Consider the following 22,175-nt stretch of genomic DNA (forward strand, 5'->3'; position numbering starts at 1 on the left):
ATCTGTCTAACTGTGGTTAGGGTCATTTTGTCAGTTACACAACAGTAAATCCAGGTTTGCAAAAGAGACTGCAGTCCCTCGGGCAGGGGGTTATGTTTAGTCCTTGGTTGTCCATATGATACACTTGTCTGCAAATACTTGGTTCATTTATCCACATGTTGCTTGGTCCTTTTCACACATTATCATAGGGGTCCCTGACTTTGTTTAACCTGTGGACACTGCTGGGATTTTGAGAACAGATAGTGGGTGCCACAACCAAAAGGCTGCTGTTGACTATGCAGGGCCAATCTAAGCCCAAGGGCCAAACATTCAAAGATTGCACAAAATGTCAGGAAGTTCTTAAGCCAGTCTCCTCCTCTGATGGAGACCGTTGTTTCCAAATGTACACCTTTTCTGCAGATACAACGGTAATGCTCCTCTCCTTTTTTTTGAAGCATCTATTTATTATATAGGCCGCCCCTATCCAAAAAGGTCTCAGGGCTTTACGTACAATGTAGAAATAGTTTTACAACAAAATCATTAGAATCATAGAATTCCGTTTGAAACTCTACAATTTCCCCATTGAGTAAACTGAAATGTATTGGCATTCCTGGGCACCATATCAGGGATCACTGCGTTGGTTTGTGGTGCAAGTCAGAAATGAGAGTGGTCTCCTCACTGGCAGTCCCTCACTGGCAGTCTTCAAGCAAAGGTTGGATACACACTTCTCATGGATGTTTTAGGATGCTTTGGGCTGATCCTGCATTGAGCAGGGGGTTGGACTAGATGGCCTGTGCGGCCCCTTCCAATTCTATGATTCTGTGATTCCTGCCAGAGCAGCAGGAGAGGTCACAAGGCACTCTTTAAAACTGAAAGTCCTGTGATAATTGTAAACAGGACAGCAAGGATGATGCCATGCCAAGCTACTGTTTCTGCAGACGATATCTCACAACCCAAGATCTGGTTTTTAGCTCCCAACAGGGTGGCTTGGAGATGCTTGGGTGCTGTTAGGTTTCTGTCTGCCTTGATTGTTTGTCTGTCATTAGTAGGTTCTATCATTAGTTCAGCCGTCACAGAAACCCATAGTCCAAAGCCCATGTTTGAATGTTTCAGTGGGTTCTCAGTGGTAACATAGTTGAGAAAGGGTGGGCCAAAGAATGAGGTTGCATCCATACATGGTTGGATATTGAGCCCTTGCTGCATTTGTCTTCTGTGTGTCCAAGGTAACCTAGTTGCAAATAATCTTAACTCTGTGATAGTGAAGAAAGGGAATGTAGCCTTAGTTGACTGGCAGAGGGAAGAATAATAATTGGAAACTGGGCTGCAGGAATGCATTTTGTTTTTTGGGAAATGGGGCTGAAGAATTAGGCAGGGCCTCTGTCGATAATGATGGTTCACACATTTCCTCCAGTCTCTCTGAAAAGATATGCTGATGTATTGAACTATAATCAGCTTGGGGACCAACTAAAAATGCTGCCAGTGGAATGGAAGTGCTCTTTTCTTCTTTTAAGGCTGAGGGAACGAGGCACAGAGATGAAGCCTTTATTACGAGAAGGAAACAATGGAAAACCAAGACCCACTTTAAACATGGCCCCAGTGTGCCAAACGGCACTTGGCCAAGAGACTTTGCACTCGTTCAGCAATATTTTTTTACGTGAACTTCCGTCTAGATTCTGCACAAGTGCAAACTTGCATACATAAGGGCCTGTTGGCATAGTGTGTAAATTGAGCCTAATGCCATGGGATTTCACATTATTTGTAGTGTGGCCCAACCTAAAAAGGGTGATGGTCTACTTATGTCCACCTCTAAAGCACAAATTCTTTTCTAGTTATTGGAGTCTGGTTATAAAATGGGCTCTCACGATTTCAATGAGCCTCTTGTGTCACAAGTTTAAAAGTTGAGGTGAGGCAAGGGGACAGCACTCCTACCCCATCAAGAATGCCTTAAGATTAGGTTTATCGACTTGTGATGGGAGCTTCACTGAAAGAAGGAGAGCTTGTTTTTGAACAAGACACATTCTGGTTAAACATTAAACATTGGTAAGCCTCCACTTCCATCCACCAGTTCAGCTCTGGGCTAGAGTCCGCTTCTTCAGCTGCATCTGGTAGACTTAAGTATGCCACCATACCTCTTGGACACTGAATGGATTTTTGCAAGCACACAAATCATGATGCATCTATTTGCTTTGAGCTCAGAAGAGTGCAGAAATTGAATGAAGACAGCATAAAGAAGGAGAGTTGGTGTTTACACCTTACTTTTCACTAGCCAGAGGACTCTCAAAATGGCTTACAAACACCTTTTCTTTCCTCTCCCACAACAGGCAACCTGTGAGGTAAGTGGGGTCAACAGAGTTCTGGGGGAACCCAGACTGGCCCAAGCTCACCCAGCTGGCTGCATGTGGAGAAGTGGAGAATCAAATCTGGTTCTGCAGATTACAGGCAGCTGCTCTTAACCACTACACCATACTGCCTATTAACAATTTCTGAACCAAAACATAACCTGCAGTTTCTACATTTCTGACACAAGTCATAGACCAGGGGTCCCCAACCTTGTTGAAGCTTTGGGCACCACCACTGGAATTCTGGCAAAGCACAGTGGATGCAGCCACAAAACGGCATCTGCAAAACAGCTGTGGCTGCCACAACTTACTTTATTCACACAATGAGGATTCTTGTGCTGTGGTGGTGGCAGCTGTCAAAGCAATTATTTTAAAAATTGCCACAGCCAGTCAGAAGGTGTGTCAGGCCAAAGCTCCACTTGATCTTACCCACTTTCTAAAAACACATGGCAGGCACCCGTAACGGTGTTGCTAGACGCCACATGGTAGATGCCATGTGATTCTGTCAGAGGCACCCAATATAAACAGTTGGGCTGATGATCAAAGAAGACTGGTGATGTTGGGTCTCTGATGAGGACCTCAACAAATGTGCAAGTACTTAAGTCAGCTCGGTTATGAGTGACAGACTCTAATAAGGGGAACTAGGTTTGATTCCCCACTCCTCCTCCATAGGCAGCCCGCTGGGTAATCCTAGGCCAATCACAGTTCTCTCAGGGTTCTCTCAGCCCCACCTTCTTTACAAGCTATCTGTTGTGGGGAGAGGAAGGGAAAGGTGATTGCAAGCTACTTTGAGACTCCTTTGGCAGTGCAAAGCATGGTATAAAAGCCAACTCTTCATCTTCTTTAGGGGAGCAGGGGATAGCTGCAGGAAGGAGGGTGTCTTCACCTAAAACTGATATCCTGCACAAGGGCATAAACTATTTCTACATGCAGATCCAGGCTTGCCGTGATCATCAGTTTTCAGAAGTGTAGGAAGGCTGAGCCTGGCCAGTATTTGGATGGGAGACCTTCAAGGAACATTAGGATCATGATGCAGAGGCAGACAATGGCAAACTAGCTCTGAATGTCTCTTGTCTTGAAACCTCGACTCAGGGTTGGTGGCAACAACACAAAATGCAGGCACTATGCTCTCTCCCTTGTTCCAGCTGGAATTAGTAGCCGTCATGCATATTTATAGCCCCTGTCTTTTCTCCACACCCAAGATCACATGAGTGACACCTCCCCTTTTATTCTTGCCCCTTTTATTCTTGTTGAAGGCTTTCCTTTATAAATTGCATTAATTTCTTTTACAGTATTGTCCCCTGGTTCCCGAAGAGTTGCAGAAAGTGCACAAGAGGGCAATGGAGATGATTCAGGGAAGGGAAAAAGTCTTTCCAGAAAGGAAAAACTGAAACCTGGGACTTTTAATTTTAGAGATTTCATTTTAAAGATTATAAAACTGCCCAGGGTGGAGAAAGTGGACAGAGAGACCTTTTCCAGATTTCCTGTAACACTAGAATTAGGCAACATCCAATAAAGTTAATACTTAGGCAATGAATTCAGGAGGGATAAAAGAAAAGATGACTTTACTCAATGAGTGAATAAATTGTGGGATTCACTGTCAATGGATGTAGCGATGGCCATTTATTAATTATTACATTTACATTTATTACATTTGTATACTGCCCTCCCCTGAGGCTCAGGGCAGTTCACGTAGAACATATAGCAGGTTAAAAGGGAATCAGAGTAATTCAATCCATCAGTAGTTACTTAGTGGTAAGTAAAGGGAACCTCCACATCCAGAGGCAATCAACCTCTGAAACCCAGTGCCAGGAGGCAACATCAGGGGAAAAGCTCTACACCCTGATGTTTGGTCCTCCAGGGCCACTGTGTGAAATAGGACACTGAACTCAGAATCATAGAGTTGGAAGGGGCCATACAGAGAAAAAGAAGCATGCATCTCTGATCATACACAGAGTGCTTTTCTCCACAGGATGACTCTCCCCATGTCTGTGACTATCAAAGACTGCCCTAAAAAAGTCTAACATACATGTCTGACTACAAATGTTCTTGGCCCCTCATCTCCAAAGGAATTCTAGGAGAACATGGTCACTCCCATCCAGGGCCTCTACCTCCTTCTATTCAACAGCTCTTGCCTGTTGATAAGTATTAGGTTCTTCCAGTGTTTGATAAGTGAAATTGTTGTCCAGACAGGTCAGTCAGTGATAACAGAGTCACATGCTCCTGGCCCTGACCACACTCTAGCCGCAACATTCTGCACTAGCTGTGGCTGTTAAAAAGGCTACTCTTCAAGGGTAGCCCCAAGGAGAGCACATTTCAGTAGTCTAGATGTAATTAAGGCATGGATCAGGCCAGCTAGATCTAAGGCAACAACTGAAGTTGGACAAAAGTACTATACATCAGTGGTCCCCAACCCCCAGTCCAGGGACTGGTACCAGTCCATGGATCAGTCGGTACCAGGCTGCGGCTCCTCCTCCCCGGCTGCTTCCTTGGGGGCTGCCCTGCCACCTGCCGCCAGCTCACCTTTGGTGCTCTCCAGTGGCCGCCATGGCTGGTTCTCCCCCTGGGTGTGCCACTGTGCAGCTGCTGCTGGCAGCGCCCCCCAGTGGGCGGGCGGGAAGTCAGGGGCGCCAGTGGGAAAGCAAGTGGAGCAAGGGCTCAGGGGACAGTGGTGACGTCCCTCGGCAAAAGACATCCCCCCCCCCCCGGCATCAGTAAAATTGTCAAGCGTTGATCGGTCCCCGGTGATAAAAAGGTTGGGGACCACTGCTATACATCACTAAGGCCACATAAGTATGTTGAGGGTAGTGGTGGGACAATTGCTCAGGAATGAGTGAAAGGCACTTTATGTAGCTGCTCCTTTCATTATATGCCTCCGGGGGCCGAACCTGGGACTTTCTGCATGCAAACCACTTTCACCCCCTGGGGACCCAGGCTGGAAGGAAGCCAGTCGGAAAAAGGTGCCGACCCTGGGGGAAACCGTCCCTATAGAACAGGGGTAGTCAAACTGCGGCCCTCCAAATGCCAATGGACTACAATTTCCATGAGCCCCTGCCAGCGAAGGCTGGCAGGGGCTCATGGGAATTGTAGTCCACGGACATCTGGAGGGCCGCAGTTTGACTGCCCCTGCTATAGAACGTCTGTTCGTCCACAGGCAACTGTTGTAGGAGGAAAAAAGGCCGCCTGCCGTATTCCAGGCACTCTAGACATGCGCAGAGGCATTCTCGGCTCCTTAAGGCGTCGCAAGATTTTTGGCCAGTATTTTGCTGCAGCAGCCGAGCTACGCTTTGCAAACTGCCTTCTCCAGCCCGGAAAGATTCAAGAGAATCCGAATACTTTGGCTCTACCCCAAATATGGAGTTTCTGCACTTTCTGCATGCCGCGGCCCCTTTAAGTCCCTTGCCCTTTTAAGACCGCACCGGGCCGATCAGCTGCTGAATCATGTGGCCGGGCGAAGGCTCGCCGCATTGAATCAACATGCTGGCTGGGAGCAGCTGGGCTTCTCTGCCTCTCCTGTGGCTGGTGGGAACCTTGGCGGGGGATCCGGCGGGTTACAGGCGGCAGGTAGGGTCGGGCGCACCTGCGGCTAATACACCCCGCGCGCCCTTTAAATATCTATCTTTTAAAAAGGTTAATTGGGTTATAATTTTAGCTACAGCCTGTTGTGTGCCTAATGCTTAAAAACAAAAACAAAATGGTGCTGGGGGGGTATGCATTTGCCCGGCTGCTCTGCTGTCCGGCCTGGGGAGCTTGTCTCTAGATCCTTGGGGACTGCAGAGGGAAAAAGGCGCTCTGTGTATGATCAGAGGCACACACGACTTTTTTTTCTGTTGAGGCCGGATGGCGAGCTCACGGGAACGGTCGCTGTGCAATAGTAGGCCCGCTCCTGGACGCTTGAAGGAAGTGAATGTAAAGAAAGAAAGAGGAAGGGAGACCGAAGTGGATGGAAGTAAGAGAGGCGGCGTGGTCAAAGGCGAAGGGAGAGGCTGTGCATAAACAGCCCTGGTTTACAATCCCGGTGTGTCCCAGAGCCAGTTTTCCACCCTGCTACCCGCCAAGCCTAATCCCATCAGCGATATGAGACTGGTAATTCTGGGTTCTTGCAAGAGGTTCTTTCCCATGATGAGGGATCCTCTTTTGCGCCCTTTTTTGTTCTCAGCAGGAGTTGCTTCTCTCCCCACCCACCCTCTGTGATAAACTCTGGTGCCTCCCTTCCCCCCCCCCCAGGCTAATTAGGGGTCCCAGCCTCTAAGTGGGGCTTGGAAATCTCTGGCCATTCCAGATTACAGAGATCAGTTCCCCTGGAGAAAATTGCTGCTTTGGGGGGGGGGGGGCGTTGTAGCCCTGCTAAGCCCCACCCTAGTTTCAACCCCCAAATCTCCAGGAATTTCACAATCCTTCATTTAGGCCAGTTAAGTCTGCCAGAAACCCATGTTCCCCTTTAGAACTCTACAAGCTGTGGGCTTCTCTGTCAGGCCCGGATAAAACATTTGCTTTCTCTTTCTCTCCGTTTCTTCCATGAGCGTTCAGCCTGACAAGGCAGCCTGAGCCGGGTTTCTGCTAAGGATCTGGAGTTTAGCCCAAATCCAGCATAGTTCTATATATCCTCTGGTCTTAGGCGGGCCTCCTATATGCCAACTAGCAGGGGTAGTCAACCTGTAGTCCTCCAGATGTCCATGGACTACAATTCCCACGAATGTAAATGCTGGCAGGGGCTCATGGGAATTGTAGCCCATGGACATCTGGAGGACCACAGGTTGACTAGCCCTGAACTAGGGGCTCACCAAAGGGGTTTTGGCACTGTGACTTTGAAGTCTGCTTGAAATGCAACCCCCCTGTCCCGATTTGGCAAGGTACAAGGGAACAGTTGTTGGACCAAAGAGCTCATAGAAGATGTCATAGTTATATTGCGGTCAATGAGTGTAACTATGACTAACATAATGCAGTGTAGTTCAGAATGGTATATATATGCTTTTCTCTGGTCTGCAAACAGAGACGGCCAAATGCTCTTCTTCAAAGATGATGTTGCCCCAAGATGCTTCCATGCTTGAGAGGACAGGCAGAGGGCAGAAGGGCAAAGTCCCACCTTTAACCCAGAATTACCAGTTGGCTTTATCTTCACAAAGTACACCTTTTTAACTTGGAAATGGACTGCCATGAGAGGTGAACGGCCATGAATTTGGGTGGCTTTTTTGTTTTAATCTATCAACAGTTATTGGCTATGATGGCTGAATGGGGAGCCTCCATGTTCAGAAGAAATATGCCCCTGAATACTAAATGATGGGGCAAACAATTGGGACAAGGCATTATTTAGGGGGGTTCTGATTGGGGGTACCTGGAGGCATCGAGTTGGCTCTAGGATGGGAGAGATACTGGTCTAGCTGATCCACCAGGGTTGTTCTAGTGTTTTCTTTTCTGGCTTCTTCCTTTAAGGCAGGGGTAGTCAACCTGTGGTCCTCCAGATGTCCATAGACTACAGTTCCCATGAGCCCCTGCCAGCATTTGCTGGCAGGGGCTCATGGGAATTGTAATCCATGTACATCTGGAGGACCACAGGTTGACTACCCCTGCTCTAAGGCACCTAGCAAGAGTAAATTAAATATGCTTGTTCCCTGTGTAGTTGAAACCCAGTGGTATGGGGCTTTGTTTTTAAAGCATCCTGCCCAAGAAAAAAATTCTCTAGGTGATGTGGCAAAGGGCAATCAGTTCTTGTTTAATCTCTGCAGTATGTCAGTTTTGTTTTTCTCAGAGGAAGAAGTAGAAAAGCTGATGTGGGCATTTTTCTTGGAAATGTAAGAGGGCGGGGTTTCAACTAGCTTGCTTTGTCTCCAGGGCCTTTGATGTATTAAAACCAACAAAGCTTGTAAATCTCTCAGTGCTCAGAAGTCATTTCAGCTTGTCTTTTGAGTGTACCCCTGCTTTGTTCCTGTTTTTTAAACATTCCAAATGCCAGCTGCTCGGACTTTTATACCTTACCTTAGGGTCTGGAAGCTGTGTCCCTAATTTTGGAGGCATGGTTACACTCCAGGAAGATAATCTGCACATGCTCAGGACACATTTCAGAAAAATGTGTCTTGATGCTCTTGTGGTGAAATGGGTGGTAGTCAGGAAATAAAAGTTCTTGGGTGGTGGTTAGGAGAATACATCTAACCCTCAAATCAAAACGTGCAAGGGAATTATGCCTGGGTTTGGGCTAGGTGATGTACGGATCTTAGGAACAATTCACAAGCAGATGGGTTTATAATATGAATTTCTCCACATGTCTTTGGTGTAGTGTAGACAATTTGGTGTAGTGGTTAGGAGTACAGATTTCTAATCTGGCAGATTTCTAATCTAGCATGCCCGGTTTGATTCTGCACTCCCCCACATGCAGCCAGCTGGGTAACCTTGGGCTCACCACGGGACTGATAAAGCTGTTCTGAGCAAGCAGGAATATCAGGGCTGTCTCAGCCTCACCCACTTCACAGCGTGTCTGATGGGGAGAGGAAAGGGAAGGTGACTGTAAGTCACTTTGAGCCCCCTTTGGATAGAGAAAAGCGGCATATAAGAACCAACTCTTATTATTATTTTAATGCCGGAGAAGCCAGTGATCCAGGGGTAGTCAAACTGCGGCCCTCCAGATGTGCATGAACTACAATTCCCAGAAGCCCCTGCCAGCATTCGCTTCTGGGAATTGTAGTTCATGCACATCTGGAGGGCCGCAGTTTGACTACCCCTGCAGTGATCACTGCAGTTTGCAGGATTCATTGTAGTCAGAATGTGTGAAGTACTTTCTCCTTTTTGGGAGGTTTGCAAGCCTGGATGGCCATCTGACAGCAAGGCTGGTTCTGTGAACTCAGACAGGTTGTGAGACAAGAGTGGAAAGGGATGAGCTCTTGTGGCCCTTTCTTTTATGTCCAGGGTAATGCCAGTCAGCACACTGGGGCCAAGAAGGATTTTTCCTCCAGGCAAGACTCGCTCAGATCTTGGAGGTTTGTCGATTTTCTCTGAGCATAAAGGAGGAGCCATTGGGAGTGTGGGGAGGGGGGAGGAGGTAGCTGTGAATGTCTTGCATTGTGCAAGGGGTTGGACTAGATGAACGTTGAGGTGCCATCCAGTTCTACATTTCTGTTTTTTCTCTGTGTTTCTTTCCTTGGCCTGAAGCTTCTGCCTATCCAATTTAATTGGATGCTCTATTGTTCTAGGTGTGTGTGTGGGGGGGAACTATACATGCATTCTTCATGCCACATGTAATTTTAGAAACCTTTATAATGTTCCCTTTGGCCCCTCTTATTTCTTTCTAAAATAAAAATACAGCAGATGAGAGAAACTGCCACAAAGAACGTATTGCTCAGATAGTATTCATTCACTTAGAATGTTTCCTGACATTGTTCAGGGTGCCGGTATTGATTTGAAGAAGAAAAGTTGGTCCTTATATGCTGCTTTACTATTTTTTTCAAAGCCCAAAATAGCTTAGCACCTGGATACTTGAGTGATCTTCTCTGGCCTTATAAGTCTGTGTATTCTCTTAGATCTTTACCACAAAGACAGCATCATAAAGATTGGAAAGCCGGCAGGGCTTTTAAAACTGTTTTAAGAGCAAAGTTTGAGTCCAGTGACAACAAAGTTTATTCAAGGTATAAGCTTTTGTGTTCTGAAGCTTATAACCGGAATAAAACTTTGTTGGTTTTAAAAGTGCCCCTAAACTCAGTCTGTTCTGCTGCTTCAGAGCAACCTGTGTTGCTCTGCTTGTGTTTTAAGATGTTTGGTCCCATTGGACTGAAAACAGCTGGTTTCTGCCTGTTGTGGAGGTAGACATTACATATTTTTATAGTATTGTTGAATTTAATTGTTAATGTCATGAAGAAAATATAAAATTACTATTTTAATATTTCAAAAGGAGGCTCTAAATATTGTAGGGCAGGGGTAGTCAAACTGCGGGCCTCCAGATGTCCATGGACTACACATCCCATGAGCCCCTGCCAGCGTCTTGAGGCCCGCAGTTTGTTCACATTCTACAGCAGGGGTAGTCAAAGGGGTGAGAAGTTTATGTACCTCTAGACCAGGGATTCTCAACTAGGGTTTCATGAAACCCTGGGGTTTCTTGATGGCCCTGAATAGGAAATAAATCTTAATGTTTGTTAAACATTTATTGGGTGATATGACAGATGACCTTTAATGGTATGAAAAGGTCATGACAACCCACCCAGGGACCAATGATGCTCCTGTAGTGGGTGGAAAGGGGAGGTGCCCTAGGTGGTCATGTACACAGCTAGGCTTCCCAACCATATTCTGCACAATCGTGCCACTTCTGGGGTTTCTCAAAGCCTGAAGAATGTTTCAGGGCTTTCTCAATGGTGGAGAGGTTGAGAAAGGCTGCTCTAGATACACTACCACCCATGTCCTGTTTTCATCAAAACTGTTTTCTGTAACCCATTTCAAAGAGGAGTCAATATAACTAACCTGATGCTGCCTTGTTACTTTATAACTGGAGTTTGTCCTGTTGCAACTTAGTAAACCTTTGGCATGAATTGTCCTTTTCAGGTCTCTCTAGAATACAACCCTGGTTCAAACAGCACCTCTGACAACCTCTTGCACGTCCGGGCTGTGGGCCACAACGATACAATCCATTATGTGTGGAGCACTATTGGGGCACCCACGGTGCTGTTGGTGTACACAGGAAGTCCCAGCAGCACCCTCCACGTGAACTGGACCAAGCTGTTATCTCCTTCTCCATCTGGAGCCATCCAGATTGAACCTACCAGTAGCGTCTTGTATTCCACAGCAGTGATCTTCACCAAGGTGCGTTTTGTACAGAGTCAGGGGCTTGCTAACCTGTTGAACTTGCAAGACTGTTGAGAGGTTGGTGGGTGCTGTCACAAAATGGTTGCCCTGGGGGTAGGGCCATTCACAAAATGTCTGCCATGAGGAGAAGGTGGGAATGCACAGTATTTTGAAGTCATGCCATTTATTTTCTGTTTCCAAAATAAGGCTTTGCTCCCAGTATGGTGCAGGAAGGGGTTGCCAAGCTCACAGACATAAATTTTGGCCTATGACAACACTGAGGGCACATGAGTAACTGGGATGAACTCATGGCTTTAGTGGACAGTAGGGAAGGGATCCACAGCTCCTATTTTCTTCCATCCCATGCAGCCTCCTTTCCATTCTGGATTCCAAAAGCTCAGGCAGGAGCCAGAAAAAAAAACTGGCTGCCAGCAATGAGTCTGGAAATTCTTGGAGGTTTGTGGGTGGAGCATGGGGAAGGCAGGGCTTGGAAGGGGTGAAAAGTCAGCAGGGTATAATGCTGTAGAGCCCACCCTCTAAAGCTGCAAGGGGAGCTGATCTGTTGTCTGAAGAACAGTTGTATTTCTAGGGTATCTCCAGGCCACATCTGGAAGTTGGCAACCTTGGAAAATTGCATTGGGTTGCCACCTCAGAAAATCTTTCATGCACAGGAAGAGGAAAATTGCATGTGATGATAGGTTAATGATAGGGGGTGGTTTCAGTGAAAATCAGTGCTTAGTTTCTGAAACGAGAGCTACTGAGACCACAGCTCTTAACCCCAGAAGGTTTTGTCCCTATTTCCTGCTTAGAACTCTGAGGCTGGAGAGAGAATGCAATCTTTTGAACTGTATTTCTCGTATCGATCGAAGCTGAGTCACACAAACCCATTCCTTTGATCAAAGAGGCTCTTGCATCAGGGGACGGCTTCTTACATCGGATCTGTGCATATTTACCCAAGTTTGGCTTTATTTTTATTTATTTAGGATTGGATTTATATGACCGCAGCTCTCAGGAAACTAGCTTGCGGCAGTTTACAGTTTCACAGTACAGACCCATAACATCATAATTAGTAAACATCCCCCATTAAAATAACATTCTAAGTTCAGTTCAATTTTGGATGAGTGTGCACAGAATTACACACTTATCTGTACAGAAGTGTCTTGGTGCTTTGATACTTTGCATAAGTCTCCCAGAGGTTATCAGACTCACTACCAGGGTTCTTGGAGCTTCTTATCCCACCATACTGAGTAGGACCTGCACAATTGTATCACCATGTTTATCTGTTATCCTTACAACCGGCCATGTATGGAAGCCCTGTATGACTATCAGTATCTTGCTGATTGGATTGACTGGGAGGCTGGGTTGGAGAAAGCAGTTTGCATCAGACTTCCTCAGGATTGATGGGAGATTTGAACCAGGGGTATTCTGGCTCACAGGTCATTCTGGGTCTTTGTTCTCTTTTGCAACACTGCAAGAGCCATCGCCCCAACCAGCAGCTTTGTGATCCTCTGGATATGCCTCTGTGTGCAGAATGTGGGGGTCAAAGGATAGCATTTCAGACTTGTGAATTGCGTCAAAGTCTGAGCTTGTGCATTTTCTGGCAGACTCAGTTCAAGGTGCTGGGGTTGACGTTTAAAGCCATGGGGCCAACAACTGTTAGGGATCGCCTCCCCCCATATGAACCTCTCCCATATGGTGGAAGTTTTACTGCATTTGATAATGGGTTTAATGGGATTTTATGGGGTTTTATTGTATTGTTTGGATTTTTATGTAACCCGCTGCAAGCCGGTCTCCGAGAGCTGCAGGCTAGAAATCTAAATAATAATGATAATAATAATGATAATGATAATAATTCCTGTTTTATCCTGTCACCTGCCAAGGCCCTGCCTTGAGTGGCACCGCTAAGCTGACAACCCAGCTTTGGAACTCCTTCTCCAGGGAGATTAGTCTGTCTCACCACGTTGGTGCCTTCTGTCAGGGGGTGAAGACTTTTTTGTTTGATTTGGCATATTCCCAATAACTGAGAGCCACTTGATGTAGTTGGTTAGGCATGCCGACTTCTAATCTGGCGAGCCAGGTTTGATTCCCTGGTCCTCTATATGCAGCCAGCTGGGTGACCTTGGGCTAGTCACAGTCGTGATAGAGCTGTTTTGACTAAGTAATATCAGGGAGCCTCACCTCCCTCACAGGGTGTCTGTTGTGGGGAGAGGAAAGGGAAGGTGACTGTAAGGCACTTTGAGACTCCTTCAGGTAGAGAAAAGTGGCATATAAGAACCAACCCTTCTTCTTAATCTGTCTCACTGTGTTGTCAGGGGGTGAAGACTTTTTTGTTTGATTTGACATATATTTCCAATAACTTTTATTGGCCTCCTCCCTGTTCTTGATGTTGTATGCTTATGTGTTTTTCTTTTTCTCGAGTTATTTTATTTAAAATGCTACCTACTTGCTGCCTCGAAGACCCTAGTTATAAAAATTTATTACATAATTATAAAGGTGCTCCTGCCTGAGGTAAAAAGGCCTTTTCATTCATTCATTCATTCATTCATTCATTCATTCATTCATTCATTCATTCATTCATTCATTCATTCATTCATTTTAATGGCTGCCTTGAGTCAAAGCAGCTAGGCCAATGTGGGAAAGGCTATACACTCATACGTTTCTAATGTGTGCATTTCTAGGTGTTTGAGTACAATGGTGCCAACACGTCAGACCTCTTAAAGGTCCCTGTGGATGACTTCTACCCCACCTATAATTTGGCCAATTTTACCTGGGAAAGCCTTGGCAATAAGATGAACAAGACCACGCTGACAGCCACATTTCAGGGTGTTTCCTCGAGCCCCCATGAAGCCTTTGGGAATGGCAGTATATCCTTCCAGGTAAATCGCAGGGCCACAGGGAGAGGGGGAGGAGCTAGTGGATCTGGTCCAGAGGGCAGCTATAAACTCAGCAACTCCTTTGAGGGCAAAGGGCAGGTTTGACTTTGAAGGGGCCATTGTGTCACTCACTGTCTCTCTCACTGCCTCTCACAGGCAAACCTACCTCTCAGGCTGCTGTGAGGATAAAATGGGTGGCAGACCACGTGCTTCTCCCTGTTCTGAATTTCATGGTAGACAGGTGGGATAGGAAGTGCTGTGCACCTAGGTAACACCATCTGTTTTTGCAAATCACAGAATTTTTCATAGACCATGTCAGTTCTGGGTGATGTGTGGGAGATGGGCATTCTTTGTCTGGGGGAACCCTGAAGGCAGCTGAGTTTCCTCTGACTTTGGATCCAGACAGGATTCTGTGTACTTGGTAATTGGCGTAGGCCCCATATCTACAATCCCGGGAATCTTGGCTCTTAGTCTAGCCCTTAGGGATGTAAAAATGGGCCAGAGATGGTTGGATCTCCACAGCCAGATGCCTGAGTAGGGTTTCTGTTGATTAACAAGCAGAGCAATTCAGTGTCCGGGGCTGCTTTGTAGACGCCAAATACATTTTCATGCATATATCACTGTATGCTGTTTTGTACTTGCAGTGGTACCCAGTAGGGTCGCCAACTCCATGTTGGGAATTTCTTGGATATTTGGGAGGGGGGAGGCTTGAGGATGGGAGGGATGCTAGTCGGTTGGAATACCACAGTCTACCCTCCAAAACAGCTATTTTCTCCATGGGGATGGATCTCTGTGGCCCGGAAATGAGATGTAATTTGAGGAGCTCTCTAGGCCCTGCCTGGAGGTTGGCAACCCTGATACCAAGTGCTGGATTTGTCAGCTTCCGTTGTGGGAAATGACCTCTTCTGCCTGCAGCAATATGAAAAAAGTGTTTGTTTATTAGTTTATTATTTGATTTGTATACCGCTGCTCTCCAAGACTCGCAGCGGTTTACAATAAAATGATAAAACAATACCCATAAAATCCCCCACACAAAAGATGGCTCATCGGTGGAATTATGAAGGATTAAGGAAAGCGAGAGAGCCCACAGAAAAAAAAATCTCTACAGTTATTTTCTTCAAAGAAACTAGAACTTTGAATTTAAAGGAGAGGGGGTTTTGTTTTGAAGACACTTAAGAGCTAACTTCGAAACACTGCTGGTGACATAGGTTGTCACCGCTGCAGAAACATATGGTAGGAGGGTTAGAATCATAGAATCATAGAGTTGGAAGGGGCCATACAGGCCATATGGTCCAACCCCCTGCTCAACGCAGGATCAGCCCAAAGCATACTAAACCTTGAGGTTACCAGCCTCAAGGCCAGGCCTGGAGTTCATTCTAGACTATGGAAATCAGTTTCTCTGAAAGAGAAACAGTAAAGTTTCTTCGTCATCCTAGTGACATCACATCCCTGTTGAACTCTCTCCCCTCTTCAGGTACCAGCCCCAAATCTCCAGGCGTTTCCCAAGCTGCAGTTGGCAACCCTGCGTGGTAGGCCGACATCTGTTTTGTCAGCCCCAATGACCCTCTCCCCACACTCCTTGTTTACTCCTCTGTTGTAGTCCACAACGCAACTAGCATTTGCATATTGAGTTTTTAAAACCAAGAGCTCATACGAGGGGCTGAGTGTTTCTAACATACCAGGAGAGCAGGAAGGAGGACGGGCAGGTCAGGGGAAAGTGGAGGCAGAGGAGCTGAAAAGAGAGAAGTATCTATTCCTGTTAAGCCTGAATCATTGGACCGGAATTGGAGGAATTTTGGGAGTTGGGGTGGCAGGAGTTTCCTGTGGTTGGCCTGACTCTACCCCAGGATAACCCCGCACCCCTCTTTCACAGCTAGCAGCAGAAGCCGAGAAATAAGTGGGGAAGTAACTGGCCAGATTTTCTTCCAACATGGCTTCAGGTGACGGCGTATGAGGAGAGCAGCCGGGATGCCCCCCTCCCCCGCCTCCTCCACACGGCCAACTGCTCCAAGGTCCGCTTTGTCATGAGCGGGGTGCCTCCACGGGGCAACCACTCCCGCTTTGCCCTGGAGATGGTCACCGTGGAATACGGAGTGGAGCACAAGCAGCTGGAATCCTTCCGCTCCATTGACGACGAGTATACCCCGACTATCTTTGAGGTACAGCGTAGGCCTGTTGCTGGAATTCTTTCAAGAGCTGGGACACCCACTAAGACACCCTTTTAAACATCTGTCGAGTGCCTTTAGCCATAGTCTTGGTTGCACATGCATGGAGGTGGGCTTATGAAAGTGGGCTTCCGGGGTGCAGCACTTGGGGCTTGGCATAAAGGTAAAGGTATCCCCTGTGCAAGCACCGAGTCATGTCTGACCCTTGGGGTGACGCCCTCTAGCGTTTTCATGGCAGACTCAATACGGGGTGGTTTGCCAGTGCCTTCCCCAGTCATTACCGTTTACCCCCCAGCAAGCTGGGTACTCATTTTACCGACCTCGGAAGGATGGAAGGCTGAGTCAACCTTGAGCCGGCTGCTGGGATTGAACTCCCAGCCTTATGGGCAAAGCTTTCAGACGGCTGCCTTACCACTCTGCGCCACAAGAGGCTCTTTCGGGGCTTGGCATAATGACTTCCAAATAAGCCTCATCCCTTGTCTGGAACTTAACTTGCGGGGGGGGGGGCACAGGGCGGAGCCATTGCAAAGTTATCTGGAGTTTCTAATAGGGTGTTTTTTGTGCTGCATTTCAGTAGAGCCTGGCTGACAGGATTTTGTCTGAATTCAGGGCATGCAACCTGATGCGCATTAAGGCCATGCCATGGCACCCATGGGCAGCCTGTTGGGGACCCCTGATCTAGTTGAGTAAGGATGGTATCCTTTGCATACATAGATTCAATGCAGGAAATTCACAACTACCTGCCCACCCACAGTGACCCCAATTCCATGCCCAGATGATGCCCCCCCCCCCAACCAATTCAGAATCCTTAGTCAATCTAGTCTGGTGGAAATTTGCCTTTTGACCCCAAAAGTGGTGATTGGCATTTTCCTGGGCATGCAAGAAAGAGCCACAAGAGCTGAGCTCAGGCACAGTCCCTTCCGCCCACCCACTTACAATCTGCATGAGTTCACAGAATCAGCATTTCTGTCAGATCTAGCCTCTGTTTAAAGACTACCAAGGAAGGAGAACCCACCACCTCCTGAGGATGCCTGTTCCACTGAGGAACCGCTCTAACTCTCGGGCTTCTTCGGGATGTTTAGCCAAAAATTCTTTTGAATTAATTTCAACCCATTGGTTCTGGTCCGACCCTTTGGGGCAACAGAAAACAACTCTGCTCCATCTTCTATATGTCAGCCCTTCAAGTATTTGAAGATGGTTATCACATCACCTCTTAGTCGTCTTGTCTCCAGGCTAAACAGACCAAGCTCCCCCAACCTTTCCTCATATGTTTGGGTCTCCAAACCCCTCACCATCTTTGTAGCCCTCCTCTGGACACACTCCAGTTTGTATACACCCTTCTTCAATTGTGGTACTCAAAATTGAACACAGTATTCTAAATGAGGTCTAACCAGAGCAGAGTAAAGTGGTACCATCACCGCTTTTAGGGAGCATGTGCCCTTGGCATCTGTGAGACAAACAAGTAAAGAAAAAGAGGTTAGGGCTGGCCATGTTATAGATCTAGGTAGAACAAATAAACAAAAAACCCTAGCTCTGCAACAGATACATCACTACCCACCCCCTGAAGCAGAGCTGTTGCCTCAGGAGTCTTCTCCCTAATCCCCACAATTATTTTACAATGTCTAAAACTTCCTTTGGAAGAACTTGTCAACTGAAGGCATAGCAAAGGATTTTCAAAAGCAAGAAAGCTTTCAGAAAAACTCACTGGCCTTTGAAAGAGTAGAACAAAATGTGAGTCCAAAGGCACCTTTAAGACCAACAAGGCGATTGTCTGAGGAAGTCTGCATGCACACAAAAGCTTGCACCTTGAATACAACTTTGTGGGACTTAAAGGTGCCTTTGGACTCCCATTTTGTTCAGTTACTTCAGACCAACATGGCTACCCACCTCTTTTAAAGAGAGTTCTTAAAAAGTTGACATGGCAGCCTCCCACCATATTTCTCCTGTCCAACTTGACATCTACCCCCCTTTTTTTCACCTCACTCTCGGAGCAGATGGCGCAGCTGGTTTCTGTGCCCCACAACCAGAGCACCAAGTCCAGCTTCTTCCAGTGGAAGACAACTGCGTACAGCGCCCAGCATCCTGAGCGGTCGGACACCATCCACTGCCAGTATTATCCTCTGCAGACGACAAACTGCACGGTTCCCCTGGCTAGCATAGCCCACGCCTACTTTGGGGAAGAGCTTGAGCGTCACCATGGAGTAGCTGCCATCAATATTTCATTTGGTGGTGAGGACAGCGAGGCCTACGAAGCGAGACGCTACTTGAGCTGGTGAGAGGGCATCTTTGAATTGTTTTGTGTGTCTGTCTCAAATAAGCTTAAAAAGTACCTGTTCAGTCCATCACTGTTCCATGGATTTGGTGTGATCTCACGGAAGGCTTTCAATTGTAGGTAACTGCTCAGACTAGGTAGTTAGCAATAGAATGTTAATCGAAATCCAGGTTCTTTTCAGGAAGCGCAGGATTCTGAGTTCTGTATGTATGTTCAGGTGGTTTTGGTGGGGGTGGGGAGAGTTCATGGTGGTAGGAGGGACAAAGTGTGTTGTTTGTGATAGTAAGATGATGGGAAGATGGAAAGAAGGTTTAAGCAGAAGTGGGTCTGGAAGCAGGGTAGTTTGGCGAGAGAAATGGGTATCCCTACAAGCATCAGAATGTATGGAAAGTGGTCAGGGACAAGAGAGATAGCAAGGAAATTGAATCCTCTGACCAAGAGCATATTTGTAGAGGGCAGCCTGCCCGTTCTTGCCACTCCACAGTTAGAAGAAATGAAAGTGTTTTTCTGCATGGATTTTTGTGTCAATTCTGGACCCATAATGCATTGCTTTATTTCCTGTTTTCCACATGCATTTTCTGCCTATTGATTTCACTTTGAAGGATTTTTTGTTTCCTCTTCTCTTCTCTTCTCTTCTCTTCTCTTCTCTTCTCTTCTCTTCTCTTCTCTTCTCTTCTCTTCTCTTCTCTTCCTCTTCTCTTCCTCTTCTCTTCTCTTTTTTTTTTTGCTGTTTTGAGACAACTTTTTCTCCAATGTTTTTCTGGAAGTCAATTCTGATTTGGCTTTTCCTTATGCGTAACATTTCTTGTCAGTTCTTTGTCCCACACCCCTGCAGCCCATTTTTCAATTATTGGACGGTTGTCACCCTTAAAGCATTCCCTCCTTGCCTTGAAGACGACTGAATTCAGGGCTTCTTAAAAACAGCCCTAAAATATCAACATCTCACTGTAGTGTTGTAATAATTATTTATACAGGTTCTCTGAATTGCCAGCTTTGTAGAAAGTTTCTAACGCCTTTCCTCACACTCATGGAAATATGCCTTTTTCCGTATCTCCATGAGGAAAGGGACAAAAGACAGGACTTTTAAAAAAATGGAAGGTTGCAATTCAAAGAACCTCCTTAAAATATCACTACAAGATGATATTGTTTTTAGGACCATTTAAAAGAGAAGTGCTCTGGCTCCACCGGTAACACCGGTGACAACAGCACCCTCCCCTGAAAATCCTCATTATTTAAGAAAAACAAGAGGTTCTGTGATATATTTTGGCAGTGGGGGGAGTTTGGGGAAGGGAGCAAGAGCTACAAGCTGATCGTCACTAATGAGTGCTTTCTCATTGTCTTCCCCCAACACCTGCTGTCTCTTGTAGGTCTGCGTTGATTGGATTTGGTGAACCACCCAAGGATGCTTTTTCCACCTTAGTGATTGCCATCCTAGCAGTTGGCTTAGGGACTCCAGTGGTGCTGCTGGTTGTAGGGAGCATCACTGCACTAGTCACAAAGAAGAAACGGTACTCTGAATACGAGCCGATCAACTGATGGCTGTGAAACCAGAGGCCAGTGGTTGTCCCAGGCTGTGTGACCAAACTAACCTCGAATGTTTTCTGGTGTTTCTTCCAAAGGAATGCTGCTGCTGGGGCGATGTTGTTTACATCTGCTACAGGGTTGCCTCATGGTGGCATAACTGATCTCTAAATCAGGATCTCAGAGTGGACGTTCTGATGTAATAATCTTTGGTATTCTTGAACATTACGGTGCTACCTTGGGGGCGGAGGCTTGCTTTCTCATGCTGCCACATAGCTTATTGTGAAGGAAGACAACAAACAGTTCAGCTGCTTCAAGTGACCACTTCTTAAAAACATTCATTTCTAAGTGCTCAAGGAACACCTGAAGGGATACACCACTCAACGTATTCCTCTAGGATACATGGGGGCACCGTTTTCAGTTCCACTGAGACTCTGGTCCTACATGTAGCTGTCACGAACCCATCGTTGTGGTTTGATTTTTGTTTTGTGTTTTAAATTACGTAAACTGGATGAGTTGAATTTACTTTACTTTCTCCCATATCCCCCACGAAGTTTTGGGGTGTAAGGAAAGTCGGATTTGGGGGCTTCTCTTCCCAGTTCACATAGACATTCAGCTGAAAATGTTAACATGATACAACTTGCGGGGGGTTGCTTGGGGGGGTCCCCCCATTTTTGACTCATACTTAACAAAAGCTGGTTTGGAAATTGGCCTTCTTGTTAGCTTTGGGACATATTTTCAATCAGCCTTCAGACCTCCACTGTACCCTCCCCTCCAAACAATTTTGGCTTTGCCTTTACAACAAAACTCTAGTTAATGCCAGGGTTACATTCATGCAGAATTGCTAATGTTTTTGATACTGCTGCCAGTTTGTCCAACTGAGACTCCCGTGTCTCTAAGAAATGAAGCCCTTCTCCCTTTAGGCATTATAGATATGAAGGACTTTACGCTTAAAATCCTTTGAATCCTTCTCTACACGTATAGCTGTCTGAAGCACAGGAACCTTAATCAGGTAGTGGAAATTGGCTTTTAATTTTTTTTTAAATAGAAAAGGCTTACTACTAGTTCTGGTGTTTACAAGCTGCTGCTGGCCTCTATAGAGAAACAAAATTGCACTGTTTAAAACTCATGCACCTTCTTACTTGTAGAGGTTAGCTTCCCTCCCCCCATATACTGGTATATCAATAAGTTATTGATTCCCTTCCTCCCTCTACAGGGCTGGCTTGTTCCTGATCTCCTGGCTTTCCTCCTGGTCTCCTGAACAGAGGATGGCTGGATTAGGGTTAAACCTTTCAAGCCTTGTTGGGGGCCAGGTAAAATTGAGTTTGTTGAGGGCTACTGTCAGCCATTTTGTTTCTCTCCCAGTGGGATACCTATCAGTGTGCCTCATTGGAGGACCTTTGAGACACTGGTGCCAGATGCTAGCAGATGGGCATTTTTCACAGGCCCTGACCCAAAAGAAGATTCCCCAGCCATCTTGGTTCTTTGCAGGGTCCTTGTCAGCACAACATTTGCTAGCCCTACTTCCAGTTTCCAAACTAAAGAGTATTTGGGGACCTTTGGGGGCTAGGTTTCCGGAAAGTACTTGATGAAGCTCCGATTGTTGTGGAGTTCAACTGAGCAGTAGGAACACTTTTCTTTTCCTTTCTTTGACTGTGCCTTTCAGGAGGGATGTACTTGCGGTTTTTATTTTGCAGTTCTGTAGGCAAACTAATGCTTTTCCTTTCTGTGGTTTGTGGAGGGAGCAGGTTTCTAGGTTATCCTCTCTCCTATGTTCATTTGTCTTGGACCAATTAAAGAAGTTTATTTTTTTCCATACTGCTTGTGTTCACTTGCTGTGTGTCAGAGTTTCTAATGTGCGAATTAATGGAAGTGAACGGTTACCTAGGTAAGTCTGAGGCCTGTGAGGAATAGTGTGACAAGCGAACAATATGGAAATATCTCCCCCTCCAGTGTAGATTAAGCTTTAAGGTTGCCAGGTCTTGGTGGGGAATTTCCTGGAGTTTTTTTTTTTTGGGGGGGGGGGGGCGGGAAATGCAGCCTGCAGAGAGTGAGGCTTACGGGGAAGCGACCACAGCAGGGTAGGTAGGCATGGCCAAAGTGTGGCTCTCCAGATGTCCATGGACTACAATTCCCATGAGCCCCTGCCAGTGCAAAGCAGCCATTTTATTCAGAGGAACCGCTCTTGGCCTTCTGGAGATCAGTTGTAATAGCAGGAGATTCTTAGGCACCAGCTGGAGGCTGGCAACCTTATTAAATGTCG

The 22,175-nt window shown here is 46.4% G+C and overlaps 1 protein-coding gene across 1 annotated transcript; it reads left to right on the plus strand.

Moving 5' to 3' along the window:
* Nucleotides 1-5,722: 5,722 nt before the first annotated feature.
* GLMP (glycosylated lysosomal membrane protein) lies at nucleotides 5,723-21,730 on the plus strand. Its single transcript, XM_077327031.1, has 6 exons — nucleotides 5,723-5,882; nucleotides 10,842-11,099; nucleotides 13,760-13,957; nucleotides 15,895-16,113; nucleotides 18,114-18,391; nucleotides 19,759-21,730. Exons 1-6 carry the CDS (start codon nucleotides 5,796-5,798, stop codon nucleotides 19,925-19,927), a joined length of 1,209 nt encoding a protein of 402 aa, XP_077183146.1. The 5' UTR covers nucleotides 5,723-5,795; the 3' UTR covers nucleotides 19,928-21,730.
* Nucleotides 21,731-22,175: the final 445 nt, after the last annotated feature.

The sequence above is a fragment of the Paroedura picta genome, chromosome 1, assembly GCF_049243985.1.
Source record: "Paroedura picta isolate Pp20150507F chromosome 1, Ppicta_v3.0, whole genome shotgun sequence".
NCBI classification, from domain to species: Eukaryota; Metazoa; Chordata; class Lepidosauria; order Squamata; family Gekkonidae; genus Paroedura; species Paroedura picta.